A 20381-nucleotide genomic window follows, 5' to 3' on the forward strand; every position below is an offset into this window, starting at 1 on the left:
GAGTGGCAGTCCAAGGTGAGAGAAATGCTGTTCAAAATTAGGAGGCAACAGGATCAACCAATGTAGCAGAAGAGTAGAAGTGGCACAACAGCAAATAATACCAATTTTTAAAAAAAAGCGTATCCAAGCATTAGTCACGGATAATAAGCCTCTCTTTCTCGCCACATGGAATTTCAGCCATTTCTCAAAATTCCACTGGCATAAATATAAAGGAAAAGCTCCAACTATAAACTGTCACTGAATGCTGTTGAACTCGAGCTCCTGCTTTTTTTTCCATGAATGCACTGTAAGTCAGCATTCCAAGAGCAACAAATGTCTCCAAGCCCAAGCTATTTCCCAACAGTCCATGGACCACGAGAGTGTCCAAGATAACAGCGAAAATATGCACAAGGCCATTCTACCCAGATACCACATCCACAGAGGAAGGGGGTGTCCCAAAAGCCCAGGCTGACATTCACTAAGGGGTCTTGGGTCGGGGCAGCAAACAGCTTCAAAAACCCAGCTGAGCACAAAGATCACCGAACTGCTGACCTGAAAATCCTGAAAAAAACAAATAACATCCGAGCCATTAGTGAGACAGAGTATCTGCTTGGGACTTGGGAAGTTTGATTTGGATAGAAGCTCTGCCACTGTGGAACAGCCACTTCCAAACTGTGGGCATTAACTTACCCACTTCTAGTTGGGGTAATAACCTGCAGTGTCTTTGAATATCCCACTCCAGCTGCAAATATCATCGTCACCCCAAATAAGCCTTCACAGAAGATGCTGAAAGCAGCTTATTATGTCCTAAGCACCTAAAAGGTTTCACAGATCCTCTTGGTTGTCCAGTTCTGCTCTTCCACAGAAAAACAGCTGAGGGAACTCACTGTCCAGCAGCGCAGCTTTCCAGTTTCTCCCTGGCTTTCCAGCTTCTGCCTCAGCTTCCCTGGCATTGCAGACACAATGCTATCTTTTACCCGTGCCAGTGCCTCATCACTCACATTGGAAACCTGTACAGGGAACTGCAAAGTATGGAGCTATATGGAGATACTGGCAGCTGGAGCACCTGTACACTGTGTGCCATCACCTGTGAGGTTCAGAAAAGGGATGGTAAACTCAATGCAGGGAGTCCTCTCTCTTTAAAGAAATTAAAAGTCTAATTTCTTAAGGCTTTAAGAATGGGGACAGGGCAGCTGGAATCACAGGACTCTGGATTTCCATGGAGCCTTACATCTGATGAACAGCTGTGAGTCAACCTGCGTGGCAAAGGCTCAAGAACACAAGTGCTCAGCTTTAAATCCTACAGACACAGAATGACCTGCAGGAGACATTGCTGCCTTTTCCCCATTGCCTCCTCCCTCAAATGCCACCAGGTTCTACTTTACATGGGAACAAACATCCTAAATTAGTAGTATTAGAGGGCCTGATCAAGAAACAGGCATTTGGGGTTTAGAGCCTATCAAATTTCTCTATATATCAGAAATTCTAAGTGAACCTGGAGATGGAAAGGGAACACATCTGTTCACTGCAGTGCTGGTGAGACGTTCCTAATAACGATGCAGATGTTTCCAAATGGAAGTCGATGGGATGCCCAGATGGCTTTCATTGTCCCATTTTTCCAAGCAGCCTGACAAACTTCAGATGTAAAAAAAATAAATATGAATGATGATTCTGTCTCACCAGAAAAAAAAAAAAAAAAAAAAAAAAAAAAAAGAGCATGTTTGACAAAGAGCAAACAAAGCAGATCTGAGGAGGTCAGAACTTCATCAGCCCTCCTCCAATTAAACCAAATGTCTAATCAAGCCCCATAACATGGCACAGTGCTGCATGAGCCCTCAAAAAATAGACACTTTTAATTGATTTATCTCCCCTTGTGTTCCCTATTAAAGAGCACTGTTAACTAAAGGAAGACTGATTTTTAATTCTAGTAGTAAATGTTCTCAGCATGAGAAACTCGGAAGCTTTGAAGTGCTGGAAGTAATGAAACTATATTGTTACTTATTCTTGGCAGGGAAAACTCTGATTAAGGAAAAAGGCTTGAAATAAATCAAGAAGCAACCCCATAAAAGCAAATTGAAAAACAGCATTAAACTACCAAAGCAAAGGTTCTAATGCATCTGTTTGCAAATTCACTTGTGATCAGGAATAAAAAGAACATGGAGTTGGGTATGGAAGAACCTGAGTAGAACCCAGGGACAAGGCAGTGCATTTTCAAGGACTGTTCAGGACAAACTACTTAAAACAGATTTAAAAATTAATTACATGGTTTCTGGATACTTGCTGTCTGTTTGTTAGAACTGAGCATTCAAAAAGTAAATAAATATGGTAATAAATAATTTTGTGAAGTGGATTTTTATTGCTATCATAGATCTAGGGAATACAGGGCTTTTGCTGAAAATCAACAACATCTATGATGCTATTAGTTACATCATCTGTGATGATATCAATTAGAGTTTCTTCATAAGCCACAGAGTATAATGAGTTACCCTTTCACTCTGAGGTACTTCTCAGGAGTTTTCAAAACTGGTTTTGCCACAGATCAAATGAAAGCAAGGGATATACTTGGAATTGCTCTCAGTCTAGAAGCACCAGCCAAATTTTTCCTGTTCAACAACATGATTTGTAAGTAGAGTTTGAGATATTTGCTCCATGCCATGAGGAAACATGGAAGATTAGAACTCAATTTCACTGTGGGTTGGCCCTGAGCTTCCTTTCTGCCCTAAGCAACAGAAAAAAAAAAAAAAACCCACAACGAATCTTCATCATCAAATTACAGGTACTCAAGGGCAAATGAAAACCAACATCCAGAAACAAAAGAAGAAAAAGACACTAATTTGTAGCTGGCTCCTAATTAGCTCCCTAACTTGGTTAGCAAGTCCAAGACCTAAGTGAAAAGTACATCACTATTTGGCAGAGCAGCCTGCAATCATGCCCAGTGATTCTCCTCAAGCTACATTTAGAGCTCCTAAAAAACATCCTCAGCAGCTTCTTCTCTTCCCCAGGGTCCTCTTCTCCTGGGTTACAGACAGTTTCCACTATCCCAGGTTGCTCCAAGCCCCATCCAGCCTGGCCTTGGACACTTCCAGGGATGGGGCAGCCACAGCTTCTTTAGGCAACCTGTGCCAGGGCCTCACCAGCCCCACAGGGGAGAATTTCCTCCCGGTGTCCCACCTAACCCTGCCCTCTGGCAGTGGGAAGCTGGCCCATGCTGCAGACTGCAGAAATCCCCAGACCCACAAACCTTCACTCTCTGCTTGCAAGGACCTTCTCAAATCTCACGATACCACTCCACAGCACTTGGACACACAGTGCAGAAGAGCCTGGACAGAAGGGAACAGGGTATACACTAAACTGGTAAACGATTGCAGCAGTAACTTTGACATGAAACAGAGGAAAGACATCCAGGCCCAGAGGTTATTTTGATGCTCAAGGGAAACCATAGACCCATCACTGACCCTCCCACTGATCTGACTTCTGTAAATAATTAACAGTTACTACTACCTCTTACTTTAATACCTCTAAGAGATTTATTGTCAAGGAGAGAAAAGCACAACTACTATTCCTCCTGGAAATTGTGACTTTATATTCTCTGGAGCTATTAGTGAGGAGAATTGGAAAGGCAGAGCAGAGCTCTCCTTTAAGAAAGCACAAAGTTCCTTGGATGGCCTTGCATCACCTGTTACTGTTTCCAGCAGAGACTAAAAAAGCTCAGTTTACACCGTGTTTAACCCTGTTGCAGTTGAAATTTATTATCTGAAAGATTTTAGGTATTATTAGGATTTTGCACAAGATGATCCGTGTATTTGGAAATTTTTATTCTAATTTGCACTAACCAGGTGATGTTGATTTATTATTTGATGTCTGTAGGATTACAGAACAAAGGTATTGGGCAAACAAATCGTTATCCAAACTCTGTGATCCAGATTTTGCATTTGTGGCTACAGGATAGTCATTTCACACAAAAAGACAGCACTTGCTAATCAAGTGTGCCCTTCCACACACACTCACAGCCCACCACTCCCTGTGCTCCATGGAGGATGGCAGTGTCTGAATGCAGCCTTCTCCAGATATCTAGGTCCATTGCTAGGCATCCTATGCAGAAATATGGAAGAAGGAGGAAGATCCTCCCCTTTCTAGCCACCTGATGGACCCAGCCTGTTGTCAGGATCAACGGGAAGGACAAACCCATTCCCTGCAGGCAGGTCACTGGCTGCTGGGAGGCAGAAGCCTGCTTGTTACCTGCTTGTTGGGTGGAGAGGTAAAATGCCAAAGGAGACACAAGGACACACCTCCTGTGGATAGGTCCTCAAACCTTTCCAGGGAATGCTTAGAAATAGGCCCTGCCAATAATGTTGCAAAGGAAGACACACCAACAAAACGCTTCCCTTGGCTACTCCTAAAGTACAAGCCAGCTAAGCTCTTCATCCCTCCCTGGGTTCTCTTCCCAAACCACATGGTATTTGGTGGAATCCAACACAGAGTTCCCACAGGTCAGCCTCTCCCCGTCACCACGTACGAGAAGTCAGCTTCGCTGAGACATCACTTCCCTCCTTTCCAACTCTAACTGCAGACTCAGACTTGTGTGAATTTTAATAACCTCCAGAACCCTAATTATCTGGCTGATCCTGTCCCATGTTATTGGAATACTCCAAAGAATGATTAGGCAAGGTATTCCGGAAAAAAAAACCCTGTTTTCTCAGCAAACAACAGCTGGGTCATGCTGTTACTCTGCAGTGTTTTACTATTGCATTTTGGAAAGATTTATGCACTTGTGTAACCCAGAAATGGCTCTGAAGAAACTCAATCCACTGGGAGCAACGTGAAGTATGAGGTTGATGTTCTCATGTTAGTCATTTCCATCCGCATTCCTGTCAGCTCCAGCTGCCCAACTCTGTGTCATCCCACACACAACAAACCAGATAAGTTTATTTATCATTTGCACCATGTTTGGAAGGGATAAAGGGAAAGGTGGAGAGAGCTGGGACATCTTGGTGTAATACATGGGGCACAGCAAGATTTACTCCACAGTAACCCCACATGGACCCTACCAAAAGCAGGAGTATGGCGTTCAAATTGCTCGTTCAAAACACACCAGATGCATTTTCCTTCTCTGTCATAAACCAGGGATGCCAACATCTCATCCAGGTATTTCCAAAGACAGAAATGAATTAAATTGCCCTCAGTTTGGATTCTTAAGCTGTTTCTATAATCTTCCCATAAATTTATTGAGCATCAAACCCATTAAAAAACAGGTGTTTCTCAGTGGGGTAAAATGCTAAAACTGCAGAAAATTCAGGACAAAGTCCAGCAAGAGTCTTACGGTACAGAAATTACCCTTTTATGTCATGACACAAACTGCTATGTTTTAGCTCATTTTCCCATCAGAAGCCTGCTGCAGAACTCAGACTGATTGAACACAGCTCTGTGCCCCCAGTGAAAGAGTCTCTCGGTGCTCTCGTTTCAGCCCTAAGTTTGTAGGATGCGCATGTGAAACACATGAACGAGCCTCAGCCCCCGCAAGCTGTGGGAGGATTCATTTCCTCTGGTTCCTGACCTCTAATTCACATAAACTCCCCCTGATAAGGCAGCTCCTCTGACTCTCATTCCCATAATCTCAGAGGGTGCCATCCTGGTACCTATGTCCTGGTCCATAAAAAGCACTTTGAACCATCTCATGTGCACCTTTCCGATCAAACTCAGCGGTAGAGATGAGCCACTTCACATCCAAGCCAGGGACCTCAGTCCTACACAGGCTACCCAAGGGTGATCCTCACCTTGGCATGTCTCTCCCAGATTACTTTGAGAATGTCATCTATGAACCAAACCTTCACAATGGACCAGCTGCTTACACAATATTTTAAACCCTCTCCTCTCTGTTAGCACTACTGTTTATTGAAAGTATTCTTCTTCCTATGCAATTTGGGGGCACAGGGAGTTTTTATTGGAAAACGGTATGAGCCTTGGAATGGCCACAAGCTGAATGTACTGACCTGTCTCCATTTTTTCAATTTTCCCTTCATACAGATTTTTCTGTGTGTTTTACTACTCTGGCGCTGGGTGCCTGCAGTTGGAATGAAGCCTTTATTCTTGGTTTTATTTAAAAATCATTTTCCTTTGTTATTGCCAAGAATAGAAGATGACTTAAGCAGATGGATGTTCCTGCTCTCATCATCAGGCACAGCCTCCCCGACACAGAGAGAGCACATCAGTCACTTCACAGCACCTTCTGATCCACTCCTGCTCAAGCTTCTCTTTCTTAAAAAAAATTGTAAGCTTTTCCTCACTATGAAGTCTGTTTCCCTTTGCTTCCTATCACCATCACCAACACTCCTTTTCTTTTATACCATACTGGGCTCTTCCTGTTCTATTTGATTACCATTTCCTTAAGCAAATTGCTACCTGAAAAAAAAAAAAAAAAGAAAAAAACCCAACCCCACAAACTATATTCAGTGAAGGACTTCAGAGTATCCACTTCAGTTTCAATGTAAGAGAAAAAGGCTAAATTAAAAGCAAAAGCTCCAGAAGTGCTGGACAAAGATCAGGATGTCCTTAGACAACGCAGGTTATTGCCATCAATACAAGTTATTGGTGGCCCTTTCTTGGGGGACTACCAGAGAGCTAGAGAGAGACTTTTGACTGGATATTAGGGAGAAATTGTTCCCTCTGAGGGTTGTGAGGCCCTGGCAGAGGCTGCCCAAAGAAGCAGCCCCATCTCTGGAAGTGTCCAAGGCCAGGTTGGATGGGCCTTGAAGCAAGCTGGGATAGTGGAAGGTGTCCCTGCCCACGGCAGGATGTGGAGCAAGATGATGCTTAAGGTCCCTTCCAATACAGATCATGCTGGGATTCTGTATTTATACAAAAATGTCCATACTGAACAGAGGATGTTACACAACATGCTGTAATGAGTCTACACAGAAATAATTTCCATCTTCCCCATTGTTCTGATGCACAAACTTGTGTGGTGGGCTGTGCAGCATCAAAAATATCCTCCATCAGAACACAGGTCATGAGAAATTCTGCTGAGAAAGACTTCAGACACCCTCCGGCACAACAGTGTCCCTGAGAACCACTAATGTGCCTGGGGAAGTGCACAGGGAGGTCTCCCAAGGAGGCAATAGTCTTCCCACTCTTCTACCTTCTATTCTAGGGTTTCATTCCCAGGCAACCAGGAGCAATTCCCAAATCATTTCTTCCTCCTACATGTTTCCCACCTGGGACAAAGACACTCGACGCCAGCGCCATGGCAACCCCATCAGACACACAAGCACTTTGGTTCTTCAGGGAAAATGAAAATTCTGAAAGGAAGCTGGGAGATAAAGGCTCCTGCTCCTTGTTTCCCACTGTTAGGAAGTAATTACAAAAATACTTTCATCTCAAGTGCTTGCTGGGTGAATAGGTTGTCATTTAAAAAATACTATGGTGTGAAGAGGAGGATGAAAGAGGAAAGCTCCGAGTACATTACCATGCTGTGCAACCGCTAAGCTCAGGGTTGGTTGTCATCATTCTACCATACAGAAGAGCACAGAAAAAACAATAAATGAACAAACAGAAGGAAAGACAAATTGAATAATCAGTTATCAGCTCAAGCAGCATGTGATCCAAACCCTGCCTCATCGTCCCACTGCTGTCAGTTTGAGTGTTCCCACTGACTCCATTGGACTTGGAGCAGGTTTTTATGCTTCTGCTTGGGTTTTATTTTACCACACTCCTGAGCCAGTAGAACTTGCACAGAAGGCCTCCTAGGTGCAAATTTGATTGTAAATTCTACAGGCTCTTTGCCTGTTTCTGTTGCGTCTTGAGCGCTTTCAAGGAATAAGGTTAATGATCACGCATTTCAGTGATGCTTCTCAGCTTACTAACAGGGAGCAGCTTCTTTTCATCCCACCCAGAGTAACATCATTGTTATACTTCCAAAACCTCCCAAACTCAGGCTTGTCCTGGGAGCATTTCCTTCCATTCCTGAGTAAAAAGCTGTTTTGGTGAGAAAAGCGTAAGGATTTATTTAAATCATGCTTTAACACGACAGCCTCATACACTGCTCCGTTTCTTTCAGCTCTGTCTGCACAGCTCATTCGCTCTCTGTCCCTCAGACCCTTCACCCCCAACATGGAGACTTGGACTTTGTTCCTTTCTGCCCTTAAGGATAAGTATTTTTTTATTTAAGAGACATTATTCGGGAGTAACACAACATAAATGCTGACTACCTGAAGTACTCAACCCAAATGAGAAGCGCAGATGTTCAGTGTCTTTAGGATCAAGACTTAAATGACTGGGGAAGTCGAGCTTACAAATGTCATCCCAGGACAATCTGACATGGAAAAGCTGTCAGGAGACTGTCATGTGTATTTACACCCATGGAGACCTCTAGACACTGTCCTGCTCTGTGATATGATTCCCAGACCAGGCCTAACCAGATGCTCATCCCAGATGGTTAGAAACAAATGTCCAGCGTCACATCCCACTATATTCAAGTGGTTTTTCAATAGGTGGAATTTCCCATGGGAGGCCTTGCCTTCCATCCCACAGAAGAGGAAGAGCTTCCTTTGTCCAGGGGAGGTAACCTGAGCTCAGCACTTCAAACCAGCAAACATCCTGTCTGATGGACATCTCAAGGACCAAGTAGGATTTTGGGTTAATAAAATTATTTTAACATTTGGTGGTCAAGACCTACTGCTTCCCTGCACTACCTCACCTGGCAGAAGGAAGATCAGATTCCAAGGAATACAGTCAAACAAGATCCTTTGAATCAGCAGACGGATTACCCATGCCAGTCTATCCTGGCAACAGCCTGTCAAAATATGGAAAATTATCCACATTTCCCTGATACCACTAAGTGAGAGCAGAAGCATTTTCTAAGCACAGAAGATATAAAACATCTACAATTCCCTGGTATCAAAACAAACCCCAAATATTCAGGTCCATTTATATGCAAGAGAACCTACTCACACCAAAATGACTGAAAAGACAGAGGTATAAAAAGGCAATAACTAATGAAGGAATCCTTCAAGGGGCCTAAACTGCTCGTGCACACACACAAAGAAAAATTCCCCACAGGAGTGGGGCAGGATTTCCAATCTGATTTCTTGAGTGTATCAATGTAAGGCTTCTAAAGAAACCAGTGTCTACACAAAGCGAATTATGAAAACAATCCATGCAAATTGCCACTGTCATTCCCTAAAGAGGCTGTCCAGAGCCATGGATACCATCAATAGAAATCAGCACAGGGTGCTGCTCCAGGGTGGGAAGGCAGCTTGAGGCATCCCACTATCTTCCCCAGAACCCCACACATTTCCAGTTCCCACTTAAGACAGCTCAGTGAAGCTTCATCAAAGGGACAGCCCTAAAGGAAAACAGTCCTAAAGGAAACAGGGAAGCAGAAGTGGGTAGGTGTGCTGACTTCCATGAGAACACTGCATAGGAACCAATCCATGCTCCTCAGCACTGTGATCACTGCTCAAACCTTGCCCTCAGGATGGCAGCTTTTCGACTTACAACTCCTACACTCTGTCCAACTGTTTGAGCAATGTCCAACCAATCCCCAAACACTGTGAAGTCCTGCAGGAATACCAGATGTCCTGTCAGACTGCAAGCTCCTTCCACATAACTAGAGCTGGAAGTTTCCCTCTTAGAAAACTGACTTGTTGGGAAAACATGACACAGCGTGTCCTGTGTCGCTGCCGAGAAAGGCTGTCACACTGGTTCCAGTTCTGTGATGACTTCATTGACAACAACAATTTAAAGTACTTTTTTATCTTAATGGCTGTTTTGTTGAGTCATCTGTCATCTGTTACTGAAAATTTGGACTCTTGTGTGTGTTGGCTGAATTCCCAAAGCATGAGCAGGCCATACTCCGCATGGCTGCCTCGAGCCCAAGCACGATGGTGGGGGAGCAAGGACATAGAAGAAAGAGAAACGTTTTCATGTGCAGCTCATACCAACCCAACAACTCAACCACTGCAAACATTTCCTCAGGCTCCACAGGCTTGGCCACCTTGCTTTAACCTTCAGCAATCTCCAGGTTGGAAAAGCCCTCCAAGATTGAATTCAGCTATTGCCCCAGCACTGCCAAGGCTACCACTAACCCATGGTCCCCAAGTGCCACACCTACATGACTTTTCAATCCCTCCAGGGATGGTGACTCCTCCACATCCCTGAGCAGCCTGTGTCAGGGCTTGACAAGGCTTTCCATTAAGAAATTTTTCCTAATATCCAATCTAAACCTGCCCTGGTGCAATGTGAGGTCATGTCCTCTTGACCTGTCCCTTTTTTACCTGGGAGAAGAGACTGAATCCCACCTGGCTACAACCTCCATTCCGGGAGTTTTGACCTCCTTTCAGAGAAGGTCTCCCTGAACCTCCTCTTCTCCAGGCTAAACCCCTCCCAGATGCACGAGCTAAACTGGAATGGCCTTGCTGGGGTACCAAAAGCCAAGCACCTCTAGTTCTCTGCATTTCAAGTACTACTTCTTCTATTTCCCAAACCCTTTCCAGTTTCAACAAGATGTGAACACAATGTAAACACAGGAACATGAGAAGCTGAAAGATACTGAAATAAAGGCAGAGCACTGACGGGTGCAGAGCTGCTCTTTCATCCTGAGCCCAGAGCCTCAAAACCCTCAACCTTCAACATGCAAGGCCTTGGCTTACGAGGATTTGTGTAATATTAAAAAAACACACAAGAAAATGGATTAAGCTACACGATGATAATTATTCTCAGACATGGTAATTATTCTCAGATGGACCAACCACATCATCTTCAAGGCAGAGGGGAATTCTTGGATGTGACAAAATATATCTGATCAACACAACTGCCTTCATAGCAACCAGCAGAAGGAAGAAAACAATACAATTGGCAAAATTTTGCTGTTACTCAGAAAGAAACAGGACCCACACTTTAAACAGGAGTTGTACAGCCTCCTTCAAAAGCTTCCATAGGCTGGAGTCACCTGGAATAGATCTGCAAGCAACCCCCACAGGGTACTGTACCTTCTGTGTGGACATCAGGGAGCACGTCGGTGGGATGCTGCGCTACCGCCGACCGCCTGTACACCATGTGGATTCTTCCTTTCTCCTCTTCCATCTGCTTTCCTCGTTCCAAAGGCTCAATGAAGTATTCATCCTCATCAGTTCTTATCATTCCAGCCTGGTAAGGAAGAGAGAAAACATGTCCATATGCCATTTTAGAGCCTAAAGACCCAGCTTGAGGCTCTAAAAACAAATACCAAGAGGGATGAAGCATAAAATGCTTGCAATACTACTGTAACCCATACATTTCTTTCCCTCCCCCCAAAAAATTCACCAACAAAAAGAGCTTGAAGTTACCCAAATGAATGGAGATGAAGGGGCAGAAGCAAGCTATGCATTTTCAAGTGAATCCTCCCTGTAAACTGTAGTGCCAACCCAGTGCTTCCTTCCCCACAGCCAGAGAGATGTCCAGGGAGGTGCTCGGAGCACGTATTTTTCAAGGCTCCCTTGGAGAAAAGGCTGTGGTGGATTTTCAAGAAAAAAGTATGTAGTGGAATTTTTTTTTTTTTCCCACAAAAGCACACTGACAGAGCAATCCAGGAAAGCAGTCTCCAATCTTGGAATGCTATTAATTTTACTACTTTTTTCTTCTAAATTAATGACATTCAAAATTTCCATCCACTGAAGGAGGTAGGTTGGAATCCGCACTACTGCGGTGTTCTCCAGAGCTGTGCTCAGGATTCTGTGAAAGAGGGAAGACAACAGGACCACCAAAACCCAAAAGCAGCCTTTGGGGCATAGTGGCTGAATAAACCTGCCTGTTCCCAGCACCACCTCAGCCTTGAGGCTCAGGGAAGTGGACTAACTCCTTGGCTTTCCTACAGACTCACTTCTCCCAGGGGAGAATCCAGAAGAAACCTGCCCGAGGTCCCATCAGCATCCCATGTGCATCTACCTGGCTCCCCAGTATTTGTAGCTGTCTAATTGAATTCTGAGCATTAATTCCTTTCATCCTTGCAGTTCTTCCAGTCCCCCTTGATCCAGAACAAATGGTGCAGAGTGAATAGAGGGAATACTGTGGAGTTAGAGAGATGCAAGAGCAAGTGCTGCTGGAGTTCATAATAAAAGATACGTGGCAGCAAGGCCAAACCCAGCCTGGCCCAGGCAGCCCAGCTAGGAGGGCTTCCCAGAGGACACCGAACCTTATAACCTTTACTGGACAATCCATGGATGGAGTAAAACCTGGAAAATACTTCCCCCCACCCCAAAATGTAAAAGATGCAGACAAGCATAAGGGAATAAGAAACAATATAAAGCCTTGAGAAAATAACCTACAAGGGCAGGTTAAACTAAGGAATCACTTCCTGAGCCAAAATCAACAGTATTTAAGGGGGAACATGATTCCCTATAAATATGCATGGGGTGTTTGTAGGGAAAGAGGAAAGAGCCCTTCATTCAGAGAGCACAACGGAGAGCTGTGAAGTGTCCATTAATGGCCACATTTACCTCCAGTATTAAACATTATGGGTGGGATTTCCAAGAGTATTTTAGGAAGTCAAATGCCCCCTTTTCTAGCGGTTTGCAGTATGGGTGAGGCAGTTAATTCCCAGGTGAGCTTTGGAAAGGCCACCCTCAAAATGTCAGGAAGTTTGTTCAGCAGTCACACTGATGGCCATTATCAAATGCTTCTAAAACCGAGCACCAGAGAGCAGGAAAGGTTTTGGGTGTTAAACCCATCCTATCATCCCATGGTCAACACCACGAGGTCAAAGGATGCTCTCACCTTCTGCTCCCAGTCTCCATGCCAAACTCTGCTGGTATCTGTATTGGGAACACTTTGTAAGACACAGAATGTCTCAGAAAGAAGAAAATGTTATAAGTTATGTTTTTAAGCTGTCCTTAATGCCTTTGTACAACAAAGAAAGAGTTTTTCAAACACTGATGTGACACCCTGGGGAGCCGAGGCGTTAATTAGCAGCTATTTCTCCTAAACCAGCTCTGAACAGTGGGAGAGCAGATCTGTAAAGCTGCTTTAAGCAAACCAGCAACACAATATGGGAATTCAAGATGCACAGAGCTTCCCTGCATCTCTCTACATGAGAATCTTCATTTGTATTACAGACATCCTCTGTCTCAGGATGTGCACATCCCTCTGTCATACACAGTAATTTGGAAACACCATGTGCTGGGTCTTCACTGGGAAGACCTGAAATGAAACTTAATGTGATGTTAAATTTCAATTTTTAAAGCTTATATCTCCCCTTGGAGATACAAGCTTAAAAAATTGAAACTTAACATCACATTCAAGGCTCTACATTCATCTCCAAACATAGCAGGCTGTCAACCAGTGGAAGCAGATTAATAAGCAGGTTGGAGCTTGCTCAGCAGCAGGAGGCTACATGAAATGGTCATCCTTATCAAGAAACAAGCAAGAAAAATATCAGGAATGAACACAGGGATCTAAGGATGCCAAAATCCCCTTCCCCTCCAGAAGGTGGTTCCAACTTGTGAACCCTTCAGTCACACACAGGTGCAAATATGGACTGTGGTGTTGGACTTTGCCTAGAAGGGAAGCATGAGAAGATCACAGCTCTCAGCAGAGTGAAGCGGGCTTGCGTGAGAAGAGCCAGGCAGTTACTTTCCAATCCAAGGACACTGAAAAATTCAGTGGGAAAAGGGAGAACTACCTGTGTCCTGTTTTATGGGAGAGACTACGCTCAGGAGGATGAACCTACTTGCTTCAAACAACAAGATCAAGTCCAACACCTGCACCAACACAGGGAAACAGACAGGATCTGTACATCAAGAATTTCAAAGCCTGGAGATTTCTCCAAATGCTTTCTCTCCCCCCTTCCATTCTTCAAAACAAGGGCAGAAGAAGCCTTTATTTGACTAAGAGAGGCTGAGTATCCTTCACTCTCATGAAGATCAACAGAGGTTTGGTTTATCCAATAAAGAGGGACTCTGCCATGGTCTGGTTTCAGCTTCCACCTGCATTTCCTACAAGCATCCAAAATGGGCTCCCCCTTGTTTCCCAGACAGACTCATGGAATCAGGGACTGGTTTGGGTTAGCAGGGACTTTAAACACCAGCTTGTTCTACCCCCTGCCATGGGCAGGGACACCTTCCACTAGACCAGGTTGCTCCAAGCCCCGTTCAACCTGACTTCAAACACTTCCAGGAATCCAGGGGCAGCCACAGCTTCTCTGGGCAGCCTGTGCAAGGGCCTCACCACCCTCACAGAGAAAAATGTCTTCCCAATACCCAATCCAAACCTTTTGTCCTTCAGCTTAAGGCCACTGAAATTGAATTTCCATTCTATGGAAACTAAATGAATCAACCATCCCACGCACCTTAAAAATTAAATGCAGAAATACATATCTGGAATATATATGGAAAATAAGAACTATCCCAAGTATCAGAATCAGGATACCTGGGCCACACATGGATCATTCAGCTTGTAGCTAAATCTCTTACAAGGCTCTCCACATGTGGGAAGTTCAGTTCAGGAGGTTCCTTGTGCTTCCCGTGTTCCACACCGTTTCAGCCAGTCTCATCCTTGACTTCTCCATCCACCAATGCTTGGACTGCAGCAAAGGACTCAGCAGACAAACCAACACAAGGCTCTACCTCCCAGAAAACACTTTCTTTTCACCATTCTATTGATGGAATTGGAAGACATTTCCAGGGCTCTCCCCCAACTCCTTATCCTTCCTTTTTTTTCCCCGCTGGACAATCACAGGTGCCTGACAGCTCCATCCTGGCCCTACCTAAATAGAAGCCCTATTGAAAAGCATCAAGAGCTCTGTGTTCCCTCCATTTAATATCCCAGCCCCGGCCGAGCAGACACTGCCTCCTGCCAAGACAAACACCTGGGACCTGGAACGGGGAGGGGGCAGCTTCTGGAGACAGCCCTCCAGTCTAAACTTCTTACGGAGTCGATAGAAACATGCTTTTATAAAAGAGGTGCTGCCTCGTCTGAAAACACCGATTCAGCCCCCAAACACTGCTACCTTTCACCCTCTCTGTTGGCTTAAGGTGGGTTCACTTCGGTGACTGTGCAAAACCTGCGTCACACCTACCTGCTGTCCACTTTCCAATCCAAAGGCAAAAAGCTTTTGGAGTTGCACCGAACACTGGTTGATTTATTGGAAGAAAAATAAAAGCAAAGAAGTATGCTTTGCCTGCAGCACATTTCCCTTTGCCAGCCTCCCCCAAAACTGAGCCATAGTGGGTGGACACTGATTCTAAGTTTGTGTAGCTCCAGGGTTATACCTTCAGTTCCTTGGGTGGGTATTATTTCTCATGCCACACAGGTTCCGTATTTTGGCAAGAAATCAACTGATTCTCTGGGTTTCTTTTCAAAAATCCTCTAGAAGCTTCTCAAGTTGTTGAGCTTGCCCATGATGCCACTCTTCAGTTTATGCCAGTGCGTCACCATCCTCACAGGGAAGGATTCCTTCCCAATATCCCATCTAACCTGTCCTCTGTCAGTTGAAGGCAATCCCGTTGTCCTGTCAGTCCAGGCCTTCATCCCAAGTCCCACCGTGCTCACACACTCCAACAGGTCCCTCTGGCAGGGAGTGGGAAAGGCATCCAAATGGACATACTTCCCTCCTTTCACATCTTCTGCATGTTAAAGTATTTATGGCCTCAACATACTTGGCATATGAAAAAATACTACACATTAGAGGAATGCTGGAAAAAAGTAATATTGCAGCACCGCGCGCATTTCGGAGAAACAGATGTTACTCATCCTGATGCCGGGTACCTAGAGAGGAGGTTTGCAGATGGAATTCCTCCTCCTTCATAGATGGGCCTCCAGTCTCCATGGAGGTGTCTTTCTTTGGGAAAACACCATGGTTTTGGGGTAAAACATCCCCATTTACTAACCCTCCAGCTCCAGCACCCTTGGAGTGCTTCCCAGAGGAGCAAGCAGAAATTCCACAGCTCATTTTCCATCTCTGGAAGATCGGTGTGATATAAAATCCATGTTCTAGGCCATGTTTTATCCTGGCCATGCATCTCAGAATTAAAGCAAGAGCTCCTGTATCATTTTAGGCTCCATCCTTGAAGGGTGTAGAACACAGGCAGCACAGAGACTTGACAACTGAATTATTAACCCAGCACCAGTTTGTGACCAATCATTAATACCAGATTTTTAAATCAAAACAAAAATCTTCTGCCAAGAGAAGTCTTATTTGTTCAGAAGATTCAGAAACAGGATGAAAAGGTAGGAATGTTTAATATCCTCTTCCAAACCACGGCCAATACTTATAAGGTTCTTAGATAAGCTCTTACTAAAATACTGGAAATCATCTGCCCAGAGGAACTGAATCTTTCATCATACTAATTGATATCACTTTAAGGAGCAAAAGGCATTTGGAAGAGCCATCAAATTAACCAAGACTCTGTTGAATTTGCACAGAAGAAAATGTGAGCATTAAATGCACAGGACTGGAATTAAGTTTTTTTGTCTCCTCTATAAACATCCATAAGAAAATTCCTTTATGCTGAAATTTCTCATGCTTGGTTTTGATCCAAATGCTGGGTTTTCTTTTTCCCCCTTTCAGAAAATCTAAGAAAAATCAATGGAAGCCCTTAAGAGTTATACGAAAGCACAGAGAAAAAAAAACAAACTTTATGTGGAAAAATATGTCTCTATTTTCTGTTCTTGGAAAACCTACCAGGATTCATTTTAGCAGCAAACTGCCTCATGGAGCTGGCAGGCCAAATGCTTTGTCCTTAAAGAAGGAGCTGTGGGTTTAAAATATCAGTTATTCAAGAGGGAAAAGTATGCATGGAACATGCTCAGAGCAGTCAGGCACCTCCCTGGTCCCAGCAAATCTCTGTAGAAATATTTACTGAGCACAAGTTTTGTCTTTGTGTCAGCTACAGCAGGTCTTTGCTGGGAACTATTTCATGGAGAAACGGTACAGGAGGCGGCAAAGGTTGCCAGTTCTGCAGTAAACGTGGTGTTTTCCCAGATCCAGAAGTCATGGGATGACACCAGTCATAGATTCCTCTAAAATGTGGAAAGGAAAATAAAAAGTGAGGACATCTGATCACCTTCAGAGAAGGGGAAATGAGACCTTCAAGTGCTGAATACGCCAAAAGTATAAAGCGAATAAATAATGCCAAAATGTGAAGATCTCATGGTCTGGATGTCAGCAGCACCATTTCTACAGCGGCACACAAAAGAAATACTGATTTATCTGCTGCCTGTACACAACAGTCAAGAATGCTGCTGCAGCATCATCACTCTTCCAAGGCAACAGAAAACTCAGCCTAAACTATGCGTGAGCAGGAGTCATCTCCTCAGAGAGAAGTCAGAGGAGGACAGAAAACTGATGCAGCTTCCTCTGAATGGAAATACTCTGCAGATCAAAAGCTAGGAAGCACCAAAGCTAGTAATACTTCCATCAAACTCATAGTTTTAGATTGGTTCTACATCCTTGCACAAAGGAAAAAAAAAAAAAAAAAGAAAAACAACTATGGTAAAATCTCTCAAAGGAAAAGGAGAAGTAGTTTTAAACCTTTGAGCACATATAAACCAAGAAAGTCAAATGACAAAGGGATTTTTATGAGGCAGGGATGCTGATTTAGTGTTGCATGGCTGTAATTTACTGAAGTTCTCAGCCAAGCAGCAGAAGCACTCAATGAAAACTAAGTATCTATTTAAATCAGAAGTGAAAGCAAAGACTGATTTAATGGTAACAATAGTGCTGCACTTTGCCCATCATTTCAAGAAGCTCCTGCTGAAAACACAGGGGCCAGAGATGGAACCAACTGACTCTTCTTTCCATGACTCTTTCAAAGCCTGGATGGGAGCAAAACGTTTAGAGTTGCAGTGTGACCCTGCAAGAAAACTAAGAACAGGAAAGAGCAGACCAACGCTTTTCCTCAACGACCAGGCACAGTATTTTCTCTCCTGTCCTGCTTACTGCCCCTTTGCAAACATCAGACCGTGTGCCTTGCAGGCTAAATTCCAGATCCAAGTACGTACAACACTGAATAAACATGGAACATCAACAAAGCCATTGCTGAATATTGCTTCTGTACCTCCAACCCTACCAAATGCAGTTACAAATTCAGCACCAACTCCACCACTAGTGAGAACCTTGAGAGAGGCTACAAGGATTGAATTTTGACAACCCTGACTATTTCAGTACCTGTTTACTTTCTTCTCCTGGGACACACACTTTCCCACAGGTGACATGTGGAGGCAGGACATGAATGAGGAATGAGAGCCCAATTCACACACTCTGTGGGTGTTATCAAGGGTCCACACAGGTTATACAATCTGGGATTTATTATTGAAACTATAAAAAAGGGCTGTACCTAGTCATTTTAATAAGCTTATGCTATTTTATAAACTGTCAGCTGTGAGCCTCCAGGAATCTAAAAATTTAAGAAGCGTCTGCTGCTTTGGAAACAAAGAGGGGAAAAATCCAGAAAGGAAATTCTTTGCCCAAGTGCCCTAAAAGCAGTGTTTTGTGAAAATGCATCACCAGGACTACAAGGTGTGATTAAATAACAGCTACAGAAGATATATCCAGAGCAGAACCCAGCCACCAGCCCTTTGTTCCAGACCATTTTTTAACCACACACTGATCTGTAACAGCAGTTTCAGCCCCTAAATATATTGCTTAAAAGGGAGGGATTACATGTAAACCTGTGCTTTGCTGTACAGAACGATTTTTCAACGTCAGAAATAAACTATAAATAAAAGTCTGAAGTTGTGGCAAAGTGGAGACTTTTTATGAAAAGTCTCCAGGCAGACTTTCTCCAGCTGCCTGTTCCTAAACCCCTTCCTAGAGGATGCTCTCCTCAGCTGGCCTCACCCACACTAGACTGTCAGGTTTCTTAATTTACCTTCAAATATTGTCTCCAATCTAAAGACAGGAAAAAAGATACTAATATCAACCCTAGTCTCCTGAGCACCATGTTTTCCACTCATGGCTACGTACCACGTGCACATTTTGCCCAGCCTGGGGTAGTTGTTAAATTCACAGCTCAGGTGTTCTGCTGATTATTCCTGATGATTATTCCAGAGAGGCCCCACAGAGAAGTCCTCCTTTTCTAGAAGGCACCTTAGGTGACATCACAGGTCACTCACTGCATCTCTCCTCAGCTTGGAGGGTGAGGAATTCTGCAGAATGGTCAGAACACATGGGATTGATTTTCCTTTCCTCTTTGCTTTCAGTTATCTGATAACCTGCTGCCACCTGCTCCTCAACAGAGGATAGAGACAAACAGCACAAGTTTAATTTCAGTTACCAAGAAGTGCCTACAAACACTTCCTATGAGCCAAAAAAAGCCAAACTTCCTCCACCTTTTTGAACAGATATAGCTCAAAGTTGCATTTTTAGTGCCCAAAGCCTCATTTACCATGTCCAGAGCTCCATTTTTTATCATCCAATCAATCCTTAGGGTCCAAGACATCTTGAGTGTCCAATCCCTCATACATAGGGTCTAAATTACACTTTTAGACCTAAGAAACTCATTAACTCATTTTTGGGTCATGAAGCCTCATTTCTGGAGTTCAAAACTTTGCCTCTAGGATTAAAAACCTCATTTTTAGGGTACAAACCCTTACAAGTTCCAAACATCCCTTCTGAGGTATAAAGGCTCATCTTAAGGGACCAAAGCATAATTTTTAAGGCCGAAACTCTGTGTTTGAAGGTAGGCAGGAGAGAGAGGAGAAGACACAAGGGCTTAGAAATGAGGCAAACCTATCATTAGACCAAATCTAGCCCTGTTAAAAGTATTTATAAAAACAAACAAGAATAAATAAATGGAGCTTGAGCAACCATCTGCATAAACTTTGACTATGAAGTGAAGGTGAAGTACTCATTTGCTTTGAGTGATAAATTTCAGGGAGAAGCAAACCAGAAGCAATTCTATTAAAGAATTTCTAGAGTTTATCATTTTACACTATAGTGACACTTGACTTCCGTCCCCATCGCCTCCCTTCTCAATCAGTGCTCCTCCCCTCTGGGTTTTACTCAAGAAGCCCCAAGGCCCGAATGAGGGAATGCATTGCCAAATTTCTGGAGTTCCTGAACTTTGAGAAATCCTCTTTACTAAGGATTACTACGGCTGTGGGAAGTGCTGCACGGCAGAGAGGTGACGGGGATGGAGTCCAGCTGCAACCCATCACGCCCAGTTCATCACGCTGCCAAGCACAGTGAAACACCAGTGCTAAGAGCAGGCACAGCAGGTCAGGGGAGTTCATGGCAAGGAGGGAATTACTGTGGGAAGAGCGCAGTAGGGCAGGGGAGCAGGAATATCGGAGCGTTAAATCAGCCTAAGATACCACTGCCATCTGCCCAGAGCAGCACGCAGCTAGAGCCGCTTCCACCTCCCTGGGGTTTGCTCTGCCTTCCACCTCCCTGGGGTTTGCTCTGCCTTCCACCTCCCTGGGGTTTGCTCTGC

At 44.1% G+C, this 20381-nt stretch overlaps 1 protein-coding gene across 2 annotated transcripts in view; it reads right to left on the reverse strand.

Annotated features, from left to right (window-relative positions):
- The window catches only part of ADAMTS3 (ADAM metallopeptidase with thrombospondin type 1 motif 3), a 60630-nt gene that overhangs the window by 25456 nt on the left and 14793 nt on the right, over positions 1-20381 (reverse strand). For both annotated transcript variants that reach the window (XM_053940140.1, XM_053940139.1), the window contains exon 4: positions 10965-11121. In XM_053940140.1, the coding sequence (XP_053796115.1) occupies positions 10965-11121 (157 nt within the window). The remainder of the gene's footprint in view (positions 1-10964; positions 11122-20381) is intronic.

The sequence above is a fragment of the Vidua chalybeata genome, chromosome 4 (assembly GCF_026979565.1).
Source record: "Vidua chalybeata isolate OUT-0048 chromosome 4, bVidCha1 merged haplotype, whole genome shotgun sequence".
In the NCBI taxonomy this organism is placed as follows: Eukaryota; Metazoa; Chordata; class Aves; order Passeriformes; family Viduidae; genus Vidua; species Vidua chalybeata.